This window comes from Aspergillus pseudodeflectus (assembly GCF_044049435.1).
Source record: "Aspergillus pseudodeflectus strain CBS 756.74 chromosome Unknown BJX68scaffold_9, whole genome shotgun sequence".
Taxonomy (NCBI): Eukaryota; Fungi; Ascomycota; class Eurotiomycetes; order Eurotiales; family Aspergillaceae; genus Aspergillus; species Aspergillus pseudodeflectus.
In genome coordinates, this window is record NW_027263785.1 from 365,406 (window position 1) to 380,436 (window position 15,031).

The 15,031-nt window shown below is 53.8% G+C and overlaps 5 protein-coding genes across 5 annotated transcripts; 3 read left to right on the forward strand and 2 right to left on the reverse strand.

The window, feature by feature from the left end:
• Window positions 1-1,411: 1,411 nt before the first annotated feature.
• On the reverse strand, window positions 1,412-2,344 carry BJX68DRAFT_264012 (uncharacterized protein; the record flags this gene model as incomplete). Its single annotated transcript, XM_071044843.1, has 1 exon — window positions 1,412-2,344. The coding sequence occupies one exon, from the start codon at window positions 2,342-2,344 to the stop codon at window positions 1,412-1,414; it is 933 nt and encodes a 310-aa protein (XP_070902063.1).
• Window positions 2,345-3,390: 1,046 nt separating this feature from the next.
• Window positions 3,391-5,037, forward strand: BJX68DRAFT_264013 (uncharacterized protein; the record flags this gene model as incomplete). Its single annotated transcript, XM_071044844.1, has 6 exons — window positions 3,391-3,603; window positions 3,647-3,902; window positions 4,001-4,427; window positions 4,531-4,684; window positions 4,781-4,852; window positions 4,912-5,037. The coding sequence occupies 6 exons, from the start codon at window positions 3,391-3,393 to the stop codon at window positions 5,035-5,037; spliced, it is 1,248 nt and encodes a 415-aa protein (XP_070902064.1).
• A 1,377-nt stretch (window positions 5,038-6,414) lies between these two features.
• Window positions 6,415-7,833, forward strand: BJX68DRAFT_279989 (uncharacterized protein; the record flags this gene model as incomplete). Its single annotated transcript, XM_071048839.1, has 3 exons — window positions 6,415-6,494; window positions 6,542-7,586; window positions 7,644-7,833. The coding sequence occupies 3 exons, from the start codon at window positions 6,415-6,417 to the stop codon at window positions 7,674-7,676; spliced, it is 1,158 nt and encodes a 385-aa protein (XP_070902065.1). The 3' UTR covers window positions 7,677-7,833.
• A 502-nt stretch (window positions 7,834-8,335) lies between these two features.
• On the forward strand, window positions 8,336-12,836 carry BJX68DRAFT_264015 (ankyrin repeat-containing domain protein; the record flags this gene model as incomplete). The annotated part of the gene is made up of 3 exons (XM_071044845.1): window positions 8,336-8,430; window positions 8,482-12,425; window positions 12,478-12,836. 3 exons carry the CDS (start codon window positions 8,336-8,338, stop codon window positions 12,834-12,836), a joined length of 4,398 nt encoding a protein of 1,465 aa, XP_070902066.1.
• Window positions 12,578-14,777, reverse strand: BJX68DRAFT_231025 (S-adenosyl-L-methionine-dependent methyltransferase). Its single transcript, XM_071039280.1, has 5 exons — window positions 14,205-14,777; window positions 14,024-14,150; window positions 13,819-13,942; window positions 13,263-13,723; window positions 12,578-13,198 (listed from the first exon to the last, which is right to left on the reverse strand). Exons 1-5 carry the CDS (start codon window positions 14,535-14,537, stop codon window positions 12,885-12,887), a joined length of 1,359 nt encoding a protein of 452 aa, XP_070902067.1. The 5' UTR covers window positions 14,538-14,777; the 3' UTR covers window positions 12,578-12,884.
• Window positions 14,778-15,031: the final 254 nt, after the last annotated feature.

A 15,031-nucleotide genomic window follows, 5' to 3' on the forward strand; every position in this document is an offset into this window, starting at 1 on the left:
GCACTCTGCATGAGTCTCTAGCACATACGACCACAGGGTGTGGAGAACAGGGCTTCCCGTCCGCTCAGCCGTACTTAAGCCACACGCCGGTAGGTTAGTAGTATGGTGGGTGACCACATGCGAATCCCTACTGTTGTATGTTTTTTTGCTTTTCCCCTATTTTTTAGGGAAGAAATTATATTGTTTTGATTAATAGCTATTAGTCGTTCTTGATATTCCCTAGTACAAGTCAACTCTTAAATCAAGCAATCCAGTTAGAGTCGTCCACCAACCCAGCAACCAACGCCTACCTCGTTCCTGATGCAACTCCGTCAAGTCCAATGCGGGCCCGGATGAATAAATAAAAATCCCCAGGCGAATCGAACGCTGGACCTTTCAACAAAATAGAAAAATATATTGCGCTGACGCATGCGCCAAACGAGCAATATAAAATATACCTCTTGCGGCCGTGTCTTGTATACCAGGTGCACAAGGTGTTGCCAAGCCCTATGTTATAGCGACCGCTGCAAGATTCCAACGTTTTCGGGAGCATGTTTGGAGCAATTGGACAAACTGGGCCCAGACGGGGAGGAAATAACCAATAGAAATATGATGATTCTGGAAGAGTGTATAACTTAGTGAAGCACATGTTATTAAGGTTGCCTCATTTACACGACAAATCGGGAGAAAAGCGGTTTTGCTGATTTGATGGAAGCCATCTTACCAGCCCTCGTTCAACACCACGGTCAGTCATAAGCTACCTCGAGGAAGAAAAAGAACGAGGCCCACGCCTGGCAACAAACTTGGGAACGAGTACATGCAGTCCGCGCACCTTCCTAGAGTGCTACATACCATCCAAACGTGAATATTTCGTCACCTGGTTGCTTAGAAAAATTGCCTGAGAGGCCGCGTGTGGAGCAGACATGTCTGACACGAGCACACTGTCGAAACGAGAGACACTAGTATCAACCCCGACTTGCTTTCTCCTTCTACTTTGTTAACTTTCGACAGGTCGAGCATCGTCCATCCGATACATTATATCCCGCAGGAGAACTACGAGCGAAACCATGTCTGGTTGGATGCGGAGAGACCATCTTTCATGACGAGAAAGGCCACGAGAATTGGTCTACTCAGGGGAGTGGCTTTTTGAATGTCCTTCCACAGCAGGTGTCGATTATGATTAAGAGTGGGAAACATCGGGTTGTTTGATGTACTCAACTATCGGACAAGGCGTGCCGTCATATGGGTCGGTGCGCACGTGCAAGATATCGTTGCGAGACTGGAATCTATCATTGCTCAAAGCGGAGACAGGTCACGCGGTGCTGATGCAGCCATTGGGTTCGAGGAGAGCATTTGCCCACACCCCCGTCCAGGGCTTCGGAAATGCGAGGCGCAGTATGAGCGGAGTTGATTGTCTCATTCAATTATTTAATCAAACACCCAGCTGCCGCAGCGTCCCATACCAAAGGATCTGCGCATACAGTACATGCAGCTCATAGAGTATCCACGGCAGTTTCTTACAGTTTCTCGCACTTGTCTTACTCCCTCCGGGGTAGAGGTCCGCACATTCAACCATCACCCACGTCACTCGCGCAGTATCCTCTGATACCTTCTCCACGATGAACTCCTGGAACCCTCCGTCCATGATCCTCCACGGCATTCCGTACGACGCAGCCCTATCAACCGAGTTGACGAGTCCGCGCGGGAACATCCAGTACAGCACGGTGCCGGCGCCATCAGTCCGAGTGTTGAGGACATCGCTGTTCGACGGGAATCCAGAGACGGGTGTTGGGGCGTTTGGAGGGAGCGCGTCTGGTTGGATTGAGATTCTTCTCGCGGAAGACCAGCTCCCAAGGAGGAATGCGCCAATATTCAAGTTTCCAAACAGTAGAGTTGCAGGGGTAAAAGAAAGTGGTGGGATGTCTTTGTCCAGCAACCATCTTTCCGGTGCTATTGCTGGGTTGTTGAGGAATGCGGCGAGGAGGTTTTGGGCTAGATTGTATGTGTCGCTCTTGTCAGATTTGACTTCGCCCTCGTTTCTGTGAAATGTGTCGTAATTTGCCAGCGATGAGATTGGAATCTCGGTTTGCAGTGCTGCGAAGGAAGAAACCCAATGTGTTTTGTTGCCGTGGTCTGCCCACGAGGACAAAAGTGATGACTTATCCGCGCCCCAAGGTGTCTGCCCAGATACTTCGCCTCCTTCAATCAGATTTCGACAAGCGCACGACCTTGGAAGGTCTGTTATCGAGACACGAGGACATCGTTGGTTGAGCCGTCGTTTGCCAAAGTAGATGAGTGTGCCACTGACGGTAAGTAGACAAAGTGCCCCAGTAAGCCTTGGCCGGCTTGAGATAAAGCTTGTCATGATTAGTTGCATGTAGATTTTAGATATGGACTCGAACTTGGCTCGTTGCTTACGGCTCTTATATGTACGCAAAATCGGCCCGCGTAGGCCGACTGGGGGCCGGTTCGTCCCGAAGCTTACGGTGGTCACGCGTGTATAGCGTCGCTCATGAGTCACAACACAACAATCCAGCCTCACCAGTCATCCCGAAACTCTTGTAGCTTCGATATGATGTTTCTAGGAAGGGAATTCGCGACCGCGGCGTCAGTGACAACAGTAGTGACCACAACTTCATCTTCCCGCCGATCGAGCAGAAGCGAGCAGCCGTAGCCTTGTCAAAATCGTCAGTAGCTGGTATCAATGCATCCTCCATCGCAAAGCGCAGATTTATAAACTGGGATAGTATCCCCTTGATGAAATCGTTGCCATTTCAGAGAGTCGCCGTTGAGGATATCTTGGATTGCATCGTGCTTGGAGGAGCCATCGACCACTCGAGGAAACTTGGGCTCAATTTGTTCCGAGAAGTACAGCTTGTTCATGCTATTGTACGGCAATATATTGATAAGATTAGTTAGATGGTCCTTGTTCCTGGCGAGCTAGTATCATCGCGTCGGAGAGCACAAGGTGGCTATTGTGCTCGAGTAGAAGTTCAATGATTCTTTTCCCAAATTATTGTAACGATGATATCTTCGCCAATGAAAGACTTCCCCTGATGCTCCAGAAGGAGGTCAATGATTTATCAACTCCGCTGCTCGTGTGAAGCAGCAGCTTGCCGCACCTGTTGATTGCTGGTATCCTGCAAGCACTGGTTGCAACAACATGGCAATTTGTTACGCCCAGCATCCCAGTGCAACAAACTGTAACATGCTGCCTTCCTATCATCCACAAAGCCCCTGCTGGCGGGTGTCAGTGGCGCACAAAGCACCAGCTGAATCGCCGAAACCGAGGTGGCCGCGTGGTATTGGGCTAACAATGCATCGGGGAATAAATCCCTGCCCCCGGCCCGATTCCATCATCGGATCGTGAGAGTGGAAGTAGTAGGATTATTGAGTATTCAAAAACCAGAAATGGCGGGCTTCGCGAGCTACCACCTACAAGACCTCACATTCACAGGTCCCCAGGACGCCAAGAGAAAGCCATATGCATCACTCGCAATCCTCGATCCGATCATCTCGATAGAGCGGCGATATGGGGAATATCATATCGCGGCGCGGTTCAATATCGAGACTGCGATTCTGAATTACGCGTCGCAGACCAAGTTTGTTCTACCTCTTACCCCGGTATTTTCTTCGTGATCGCTCAGACTAACCTAACACTCCAAAGAGACGGCCGCGACCTCTTCTTCCAAGACATCTGCCTCATGTACAAAAGCAGACGCTGCACATGAAGCCCGAATCCGATTCCTCTACGGCACTAATTGTATCCCGGGGGTTTACCTCGTCTACATCAGCCACAGCTGGAGTCACGGCGTCGCAGACGCCCTTGGGAAATGTATCGCTTGGTTTGACACGCTCGAGGTCCCTGACTGTGGAGTATGCGATGACGAGCTGGAGTCTGGCTGCGCATCGGGTTGTGAGCGGTAAGTTTACTGTTTATATGTATTCATTGTATATATATGATGTGATTAACCTTGGAAAGATGGCGCATGGTGCTAATCATGGTTATAATGTCTACTAGATGAGTGGCCGGACACGGGAGAGCAAGTGCGCTACCAGTGGTTTTGGGCGGGCACGCAGGATGAGTCGGGGAGGTTATCAAGTGATTTGAAGCATGCGGTCAAGGGGCATGTTGTTGTGAAGAGGATTGTTCCTGTGGGCATGACTGCGCCCTTGCCGAGTGAGGCGATTGACGAGGCAGAGATAACGGATGATATAGCCGAGGGCCAATCGAAACAGAACGACGAAGAGAAAGAAGAGGAGGAGGGAGAAGAGGTAGGAGAAGAGGGAACAGACAGACAAGAAAAGGACGACAACGGGTCCGACACGACTGAGAGTGAAAACCACACCCCAACCGCAGTCGACAATGCGGACGCTGGCGCCAAAGCCAGACAAAAGGCCAAAGTGGTCTATACCTGGGAATCCTTGCTTGATTTCAGTTTTTGCGTGTAGGTACGTACTAAACTGCAAAATCACCACGTCTGAAGCCTAATGCAACCTTAAGCCGCGCGGAAAGATTCGAGTCAAAAAAAGCCTAAGCCGCCTGCAAAGACTCGCCCGGTTGACCAGCAATCAAGTCCGAGGGAAATATCTCCGCCCAGTGTACATAGAGGACTTTTTCTTCCGCATCCCTCCACTCGAGGATATGATTCCGATGGAGGACACGGTTGATATCTCGGACATTCTGAGTCGGATCAAGAAGGATGTAAGTGCGACCTACCTCGACAATTGATCCACATTGAAACATTGCATATGATAAGGCAAGCTGTGCAGGGCTAATGCGAGGGTTCTTTATATCTAGTTCGAGAATAAGCTCGACGAGCTCCCAGAGAAGGTCTTTTTTGAGATTGCCAGCGCTCATACAAGGAGAGAGGTCAGTCTTCCTCTGTTCTATCTTTTAGTCTGTTTGGATATAAGGTTGACAAGAGGCAGACTGTCAGAACAACCCAAGAATACACGACGCAGGATCGAAAGGTGAAGCAAGAGTGGGCGGAGAGGAAATTCGATATCGAGGCCTGCGTATACTGGGCGCTATATGAAACAGCTGTAATTGGGTAGCCTGCCGATGGCGGGGAAGCTTTCATACAGTCCAACACTTGTCCGAAAGAAGGACATTGCAGTGACACGTTTTGCAGAGACCATAGCAACATTAAGGTGAAGACGGGAGGGAGTTCCTTGAGCTCAGAGCAGAGGTGTATGCTTGTCTTAGGGAACACCTAGTCGAACGCTCTAACCATGGCGCCCTCACACAAAATGTCTGTTCATTCCCAACCGCCCTAAGGCCTTATCAGGTCTTGGAGTATAGGTACTCAGGACGAACAAGATGGTTCTGGAAAAATCGCCTCAGTGCTCAGATTCATTGCCAAGATTCAATTGAGGTACGAGTAGTCAGGGGAGTGATATCGCTGAAACAATAATGGGTGAATCTCACAAATCAGGACGGAATGGCGCCGCGTTCTGCCGGAAGGGCGAGGAAGGCACGCCCCACAATGCCCGATGGCTCGGTCTCATCTTATCTTGATGCGGATCACTACAGAGTAACCCCCTTCATACTTAACAGCACGGCGCACCAAACGGGAGTCGAGACATTCCAGGGCATACATACAAGCCTTTGTATTCCTGGGGATTCCCCCAATGACGACATGCTTCTTATTCTTCAGGCACGGCTTGATGCATGAAGCATTGAGTGCATCATATAAGGAGTGGAGACAGGGGTGCAGCAGTTCCTGTTGGTGGCAATGCATCTGCCAAGATCCGAGCCAAGAAGGAGAATTTCCGGCCCCAACTGCTCCTGATACACTGAAGGAGCAAAACGAAACTCCCTGAGACGGATTGAGAGTACATCCTGAGACACGTCTCATATACGTTGGCCAACAAGAGGCTCCCGTGGATTTTCCTCACAAGCAACTGCGACAAGTGCTGGCATAGATGGGAAAACATCGGCATGCCCGTCATCTGCTCTCTGCAGACTCCACTCCAGTGTGGCTGCTCGGATGTTGGCCGAGGTGTAACCCCAATCAAGATTGATAATCTCCGACCTGATCAATCCCGCGCATCGCGCAATCTATACCCGGCGCTTTTCCCTCCCTGAAGTCTCGGCGCGTTCCGTGTATGGTGTACCCGAGTCAGAAGAAATAAGCCGTGATGTAACAGTCTCCGTTAGCCACCATGGGAAGTGGACCTTCTGCCGCATAGGAGTGGCTGCGCGTGGCTTACGCCAGGGATTTAGAGTTGCACATGGGCCCGGCGTGGTACTGATGGAGATTGGGCTTTTGTTGGTCATGATTATCAAGCGCGGAATATTCTGCTCGCGCCTCGTGGTTCTCTGCAGGCTGCAGATGTGACTGGTGCCTGGAATTTGATATATGAATGCCGATCCCTGCATGAGATGGAAGAGCAGGCCTACCCTGCGTGACCACCAGACACTCCTTTACAATGCGTCCCTCCTTAGCTCTGCTTTCCCTCGCGCCGGTCGCCTATGCGGCCCGCCCTTTTCTCAATGAGGCTGACACGGGGTATGTACCTAGTCACCTTCCAAGAAACCAAGACTAATCACCCATAGAATCGACGCCGTCCTCGGCGACACCCCCGAAGGCACCCTCCCAGACCTCGACGACATGCTCGGCCTCCCGGACTTCGAATGGGCCGCGCGCCACTACCTCAACGACTCCTCCTACACGTACTACCGCAACGGCGCCGCCGGCGAATGGTCCTACCGCAACAACCTCGAGGTCTTCGGCCGCTACCGTCTGCGCCCGCGCGTGATGCGCGACATCACAAACGTCGAGTCGACCCTCCCCACCTCCATCCTCGGCTACAACTTCTCGGCACCATTCTACATCAGTCCCTGCGCGCGCGCTGCGCTCGGACACCCCGATGCCGAGGCGAACTTCGTCAAGGCGGCGTATGAGGAGGATATCCTGTACATCCCCTCGCTGTACGCGAGCCTGTCCATGGACGAGATTGCTGCTGCGAAGCCAGCGAATGGGTCGCAGGTCATCTTCCAGCAGGTGTACCTAACTAGCAACGACACCGCGACGCAGGCGATCCTCGACCAGGCCGAGGCGCTGGGCTCCAAGGCCATCGTATTCACGATCGACGGGCCCGCCGGCGGAAACCGACACCGCGCGAACAGATACGGCGTTGGCTCGGCCAACACCGATTACTCCCTCTGGACCTGGGCGTACTACAACAAGCTGCGCAATATGACTTCCCTGCCCATTATCATCAAGGGAATCCAGACCGTCGAGGACGTCAAGATGGCAATCGAGGAAAAGGTCCCCGCAATCATCCTCTCGAACCATGGCGGCCGCCAGCTCGACTCGTCGCCTTCGTCGCTGGAGACTGCGCTCGAGGTCTATGAGGAGGATCCGGATCTGTTTAACCAGATTGAGATCTGGGCTGATGGTGGGGTGCGGTATGGGGTGGATGCGCTGAAGTTGCTTGCGCTGGGCGTCAAGGCTGTTGGGCTGGGGAGGCCGTTTATGTATGCGAATTCGTTTGGGGTTGAGGGGGTCAAGAAGGCGATTCAGCTGCTCAAGCATGAGATTGCCATTGATGCGGGGAACTTGGGTGTGGCTGATTTGAAGAAGATCGATGCTTCCTATGTAAGAACCCTGACCTGATTCTCGCTTTGTTGATATGATACTGACCGTGGACTACAGGTGAAATGGACCAACAATGGGTGGTTCAGCTAGGCTGGCACCGACTGGGCTCCGGCGACAGGTTGTCACGTCCCCAATATGGTTCTCTTGTGAATATCTTGCATTGATGTGTATAGGTTGCTTTTCAATGTACTTTAAAAATCGTCCATGCTGGAAATGGACTCGCATTACTTCTCCGTGCTGTTTTGGGAGGATGCGGTTGGGCATCTCTTTTCCTCATCTTCTGCCTGCCCAACTCCCCTCGATAAGCATAAGACGGTAGAAGAACCGTGGAGCTGCACAGGCAGCGACGTCATTTGGGCTCAGATTCCCAGGATCGGTTCCTGTTCCTGTTCCCTTGGAACTCAGCGAGAGATAGGTTGAGGAGAGGTGCAAGATCCCGATGCCCCTTTATAAGGCCGGGCATGTTCCCCATGCTTATTTGTAGCTTGGATTTACCCGCATGATCCATACGGTCCCTGGCCTAGCCTGGTCCGTCGATCTGAAGCCAGACTCATGCATCGCGATGGAGCCTTCACTAGTAGAAATCGAGTTAATCCACGTTGTTCAGCCGCTCAGCCCCGCGTTGGTGGGTGAGAATTTATTTCCCCAAACTCCCGTGCGCGGTTTCGGAGACAAGACACGCTCGAGCTACTACCCAGCTCCTGTCCACGCATCTTTGTGAAGCTCTGGCACGGTCCGATTGACGCGAGATGGCAGGCGACGACCCCGCACTGGGCGCTGGAGGGGCATTCGCCCGCATCGCTGCAGCCAAGATTCTGGCAGCCAGGAAACGCAACAGGATCAGGTAAGACATGGCGAAATCCAGGGCATGTCAGTAGAAATTAACCTGAGACAGACGTCGGAGAAGCCTTTGGGAAGAAGCAGCCGCCCTCGTCTCCAAAGACGACCGCACACATCTCGATTTTGCGCACGCCAGCGACCCCACACGCATCCTGGGCGACATCGAGACACAGGTGCACGAGGCGAAAAAGAAGCAATGGCGATTCCGCAGGCGCAATGGAGAAGAGGTCACCGTTCGCGAAGTGTTTGAGAAAATCGCAACCTGGGTTACCAAGTTTAAAGAGATTGGCGATATCGCGTCGGGTATTGATCCCCTGCATGTCGGGCTGCCGTGGGCGGCCGTGCGGTTCTTCCTTCAGCTGGCCGTCAATGATGTCGAGAGGTATAGTGCGATGATTGAAGGCGTCGAGGTCGTTTCGGGTATCATTGCACGGTACGCAGAGGTCGAGAAGGCCCAGTTGGTCGGGCGGTCGAATCTCAAGACGCAGCTGGAGAATGGGCTTGTGAAACTGTATGCCTCAGTACTGAGCTACCTTGCCGAGGCAAAGAAATATTACTCGTCGTCGACTGGGAAGAGAATGCTCAAGTCCTTGAATCCCAACTCGGTAGAGGAACGGTGGCTCATTCGCATTGCTGCAGAGGACGATGCGGCGCACAGGCTGGTGACGCTGGTGCAGGCGGAGAATCAGACGAACCGACTCTCCTCGATCCGGACAACATTGGTCAACTTGGACGACAGACAAGAGAAGACGGCCATTGTGGACAGTCGCAGGAGGCTTCTGGAGCGTCTCGGCGCAACATTTACGAACGACAACTACGACGGATCGCTGTCGCTGCGACAGTCCGGGACGGCAAGCTGGATCTTTGAGAGGGACGAGTTTCAGCAATGGATGAAAGGAGGGACTGAGTCGCGGTTCCTGTGGATATATGGCCCTCCTGGCTTTGGCAAGACGGTCCTCGCCGCGAGTGTGGTTGAGCATCTGCGCAAAGAGCGACCGAGCAGCACCGCGTATTTCTTCTGTGTCTCCGAAGACGAGGCGAAGCGAGAGCCGTGGGCAATCCTTACCTCGTGGATTGCGCAGCTCATTGAACAGAACGAGATTGCTGTCAAGGTCGCTAGCGAGTTGATCAACATGGATGATCAGCGCGCCATCACGAGAACCGCGCAGTGGAAGCTGTTTGCCGGCCTCTGCGCTCAGATCAACGGATGTACGTTTGTGATTGATGGCTTCGACGAATGTACCAGCCTCAATACCACCTCGCGGTTCCACACGCACGATGCTCGCGCCCAGTTCCTGCGCGAGCTGTTCGACGCGATCAGCGAGGTCAAGGCAGATGTGCTGTTGGTCAGTCGAGACACGGCTGAGATTCGGTCGGAGATCTTTCAGAACAGAGACCGAAGCATTGAAGTGTTTTATTATGGGATCGCGGAAAGCGACACCAAGCCCGACATCCAAATGGTCTCTCGCCATGTCGTCGACTTTAAGCTGCTCAAGAAGCCCGAGCAGGTCCGCACCGAACTGGCGGAAAAGGCTGCGGACAGGGCCGAGGGCATGTTCCTTTGGCTGCATTTGCTCTCGCAGAAACTCAAGCCCGGAGTCAACGCGAAGAAGCTGGATGCTGTGGTGTCGCAGATGCCGACGGGACTGGAGCAAGCCTACGAACGAGATTTGAGGCAGATATCGACGCTTGATGAGGAAGAGAGGAACCGAGCGATCAACATTCTACGATGGGTGCTGTTTGCTGGACGGCCACTCACCGTTAGTGAGCTGGTTGAAGCTCTGATGTTGAGTGGCGATCTGGACGACGATGACTGTTACCCCGAGGATGAGCTGCCGGACGAGTGGAAGACCAGCTTGGTAGATGAGGACTATGCAAACGACGTTCTGCGCCAGCCCTTGGGTTCCTTGATCGAGTTGAGGCGCCGCAACGAGGATGAACCCCTGGCCGATTACACGGTGCATTTTGTGCACTACTCGGTCAAGGAGTATCTGCTGCGGCCGACAGCAAGCGGGCCACAGGACATCGTCTTTCCGGATATGGACGCTGAAGATGATTTGCTTGCGCGAAGATGTCTGCAGTATCTTTGCTACGACGTGTTCGGGGGCGAGGATGGACTCACAGAGGAGCAGATGAGATTTTATCCTTTCTATCGCTACGCCGCGCGCAGCTGGTATCGACATGCCTGGGGCGACGGTGGTGACATGTCTCCCGAACTGGTGTCGTGGGCATGCAGGCTTCTCGACCCAGGAGCATTTAATTGGGTGTTATGGGCAAAGGCCTACGAAGGCGATGAGGATCATGGACGGTATTCTAATGATAAGCCCCAGGAGGCTGGCTCCGATGAGACAAGGGTCGATCAAACCAGTGCCGAGAAGAACGATGAATCTCGAAAGGAAGCAGAGGAGCATGATGTACCGGATCAGGCTGAGGATGGCGCTCGCACCGCAAGAGAAACAGGCGCGAGCCCCATGTATTACGCTTGCCTCCTCGGGCTCCTCGATGTGGTGAAACGACTCCATGCGGATGGCTTGGATATCAACGTCCAGGGAGGGCTATTTGGTACTCCGCTGCAGGCCGCGATTGTGAAGATGCAGCGCCCGACAGTTCAGTATCTGGTTGAGAACGGCGCCGACATTGCCGTGCAGGGAGGAGGTGTGTATACCTATGCCATCTGCGCAGCTGCCTGGGCTGGTGACCTTGAAATCTTCGAGCTCCTGGTCGACCGTGGCGCCGATCTCGAAGCGATCCAAAGATCTCACCTACGACCCGTCCACTTTGCAACATATTCGCCGGAGCTGCTGCAGGTCTGCCTCGACAGAGGGGTTGACATAGCTGTTCGAGACAGTGGGGGCCATGAGCCGCTACACATTGCAGCGCTACATGGGAATGCAGTCAGCGCGCGACTTCTCTTGGATGCCGGTGCAAACATCAATGCCGTGGCCGCCAATGGGGCGACGGCCCTGTTAATGGCAGTGGAGGATGAGCGGCGGTACGATGTGCTGGTGTTGCTTCTTTCCCGCGGCGCAGACACGGAAATCGCCGATGACATGGGACGGACACCGCTCATCAGCGCTGCGGGTCTGGGGAAAGAGGAAACAGTCCGGGCTTTGCTAGAACACGGCGCATCCACGAAGCGCGAAATGTGCTACGGTTATACGGCGCTGTTTGGGGCCCTGAGGGACCCAGGGCATCCACGCATAGTCCAGCTCCTGCTCAAGCATGGAGCGGAGGTCGACCATCGAGACATTGACGGACTAACGGCGCTGCGGCTTGCCTGCGATTGGGGAGACACCGAGATCATGTCCATTTTGCTGGAGCACGGCGCGGACGTTGACGCAGCAGATCCTCACGGAATGACTCCCCTGCTGTGCGCGGCATCTGGAGGCTCAGAAGATGCGCGGAAGTTGCTGCTGCAGCATGGTGCAGATATCCTCCAACACGATGGTCAGGGCGAAAGCGTTCTCGACTACGCCGTGCAGGGCGGACAACATGACTTTGTTCAGTATCTACTCGAGAAAGATGTTTTGGCTGCGCACGCACCCGCAACAACGGCGGACACGGGACGGCTCAGTGAGGACAGAATTAAGCTTACCAAGGCCATCTACGCAATGGAGGTGGATGAGGTTGAAGCTATACTTCGGGATATACCATCGGAAAGTCTCGAGACGGTGCTACGAGTCGCCCTCCACGCCGCAGCGATGGCTGGCTCTCCTGAACTTACAAAGCTCCTGTTGGGGAAAGGTGCCAGTGCCAGAGACGTTGCCTCGTATCAACGCACTGCCCTGCATTACGCGGCATTCAGTGGTCACTTTGAAATTGTGCAACTCTTGCTCGAAGCCGACGCGGATCCATACGCCCAAGACCTTCATCACTCGCTACCGCTCAATCTTGCCATCAAAAATGGCCTGGAGAACAACGATACCGTCAAGCACCTGGTTAAACATTACGGCTTCGGCCCTGACTACTCCCCAGCTACTCCTGCGCTGATTGAAACATGTAAGCTGCGAGACTGCCACAAGCTTGTAGTATTCTGTCTAACCGAGACCAGGGACAACCATGGCGGGAGATATTCGCGGGACCTACAGGCACAATAACTGGAAACCGGGCGCCAAAGACGACATCACACTCACCATCGTGCCCTGGGATATGAAGGAAGATGAGGATAATTGCTCCCTGGGCCAGCCTCCGACCTTCATTGGCACCGGGTCCGATAGTGGCGGTGACTTTGAGATCTATGGTTCCCTTTATGGGATTGATCAGATTATCTGGGCGCAGCTCTATGAAAAGCGCAGACTGGGGTGGATCTGGTGTGGGAAGCTAGACCCTGACATGAGGACAATTGCCGGGAAATGGGGCACAAATGCACAGCTGTTGCCGGGGACATTTACCCTGACAAGGGAGTCATAGACTCCGTACAATATGTATCTTCTACACCACGCTATGAAATAGAGGAATCTAAGCAAGCTCACACTCAATCAAACTCTCCACCCCCCTGCGCACCGTCCAAATCTTGACAATCCTCAGTCCCACCGACTCAACCAGCGCTCGCCACTGCGTCTCCGTGCGCTCCTGCGACGCAAAGTCGGCCATCATGATGATGTCCAGACTCGTCGTCTCCCAGTACGCGTTTGTGCTAGGGATCACGTTCTCGTTGATCAGGATCTTGCTGTACCCGCGCTTCATGGCCGGCACGAGGTTGGAGAGGATCCGGCGGCAGTCGGCGTCTGTCCAGTCGTGGAGGACCGAGTGCATGTAGTAGGCTCGTGCTCCTATTAATATTCTTAGTATGCATGGCATCGTAGAATGATAGTCGAAAGGAAGGAAGAAAAGTACCCTTAACAGGCTGCTCCGTGAAGAAATCATGCACAGTCGCCTCGACCCCCCTCTCCGTCTCCCGATTCATGACCCTCGCCTGCTCAATCACATCCCCCAAATCCTGCAAGACAAGTCTACCGGACACACCCGGCCACTTGCGTCGGAACTCCGCAAGATCATGCCCGACACCCCCACCCACATCAACAAGCAGTACATCATCGGCGCCGACACCCTGCGCCAACTCCGGCACCGGATAGAATCCAACATCCATCCAGCTCGGCCGGCCCTGGTGGTAGGCTGTCATGTGGTTGTTGAACTGCTCCGCGTGCGCGGGGTGGGTTTGCAGGTATTCGAAGAAGTGGGAGGTTGTGTTGTAGCCGTCTTGGAAGGCTGCGGCGTGCCCGTTACTGGGGTTTGCGTAGCCGGTTTTCTTGAGATGAGCGGGGAGGGAGGTCAGGCCGAATGTGATGCAGCCGGTCCTGTTGAGCCAGGTACATCAGTATAGGACGCGGAATGGGAATTGGATTGGTTGGCGGGGGTGTCAAAGAGGAAAGGAAAGGGAGGAGGAACGTACATGCAAGGATACGCATCGCTGTAGCGCTTTGCGCCGAGAGAGGTGGAGAAGCCGTTGCGTTTATAGGTGTCTGGACCTGTCTCCTTGATCATGCCCATTGCGGCGAGGTGTTTGAGGAGGCGGGCTTATCGGTGCCATTGTTAGCCCATCTCAGTTATCAACCCCTGGATGGAGGTGTGGTGGTGGTGGTGGTGGTGGTGGTTACCGAGCATAGCAGGGTCTGCGTTGGTAGCTTCAGCCAGCTCCGTCGCTGTCTTTGGCGTATCGTCCTTGGAGAGGACGGGGAAGACGCCGAGGTCAACGCATGTCTCGATGGCGGCGTAGATTGTGCTCTCCATACTCTATCAGCAAGACGTCAATATGGAATTGAGGTCCGAGAGACCTACCTGCGACCAACAGTATCTGATCATCGCCTCGCGCGGCGTCTCCAGCGCATACACAAGAGAGCGCGCGGTATCCAGGAACTCGGCACGGGTATCCTCATCTGCACTCTTTGCATATGCCTCTCCGAAGGAGGTGACCTTTTTCAGAAGGTCGGGAACTTCGTCGGCGGCGTTCGGACGGATAGCGACCTCATTGTCGAATGTGTCTGGTGTTTGTGCGCCGGGCTCGACGGGCGTACTGCTACCTGTTTCGACTTCTGTGGTCTGTACGGAGCCATTGGCTTTTGTAGCGACGGTGATGGTGTCGCCGTTGGTTGCTTCGATTGAGGGAGTCATTTTGAATGGAGGTTTGGCTTTACAAGTGGGATAGTAAAAGGGTGCCTAGCAGTTGCAGTATGGAAATGGGCAATGTCGCAAGGTACGAACCCCTGGCTCCGCCTGCACTTGATATACCAACTGATCAACTGCCGCCGACCTGGCTCCGGCAGTACCCTAGCTCAATTAGAGAGAAAGCGCAGCTTCCTCGCTTGCCCAAGATTCACAGGTCTTGCTATCCCAAGCTCAGTTTCATATCCCGCTCTCATCCTTGTCTTCGCAGCCCAGTGGCGCCCCAAGACAGCGCTAAGGATGCGCTACGGCCGTTGTGGAGGGATCATCATGCACAAGGACAAAGGGGTGGAAAGCACCTGGTTTGATCCTTGTTCTGGCCACGGCAAGGACAGGGGATGGTGTGCAAAGTACTCTATACATACTTTTAAGAGAGTTTCAAAAAGCCTCTTTGTCGGCCGTTGAGTTAAACGAAAATACGATCTCCGCGCGGGAAGGACGCA

Bases quoted from the DNA above. Each gene is read 5' to 3' on its own strand.
- BJX68DRAFT_231025 (XM_071039280.1), bottom strand. From the start codon at position 14,537: ATGACTCCCTCAATCGAAGCAACCAACGGCGACACCATCACCGTCGCT. The intron at 13,943-14,023 runs GTAACCACCACC...GGCACCGATAAG, and splicing joins CGCAGACCCTGCTATGCTCG to CCCGCCTCCTCAAACACCTC. The intron at 13,724-13,818 runs GTACGTTCCTCC...CTGGCTCAACAG, and splicing joins AGCGATGCGTATCCTTGCAT to GACCGGCTGCATCACATTCG.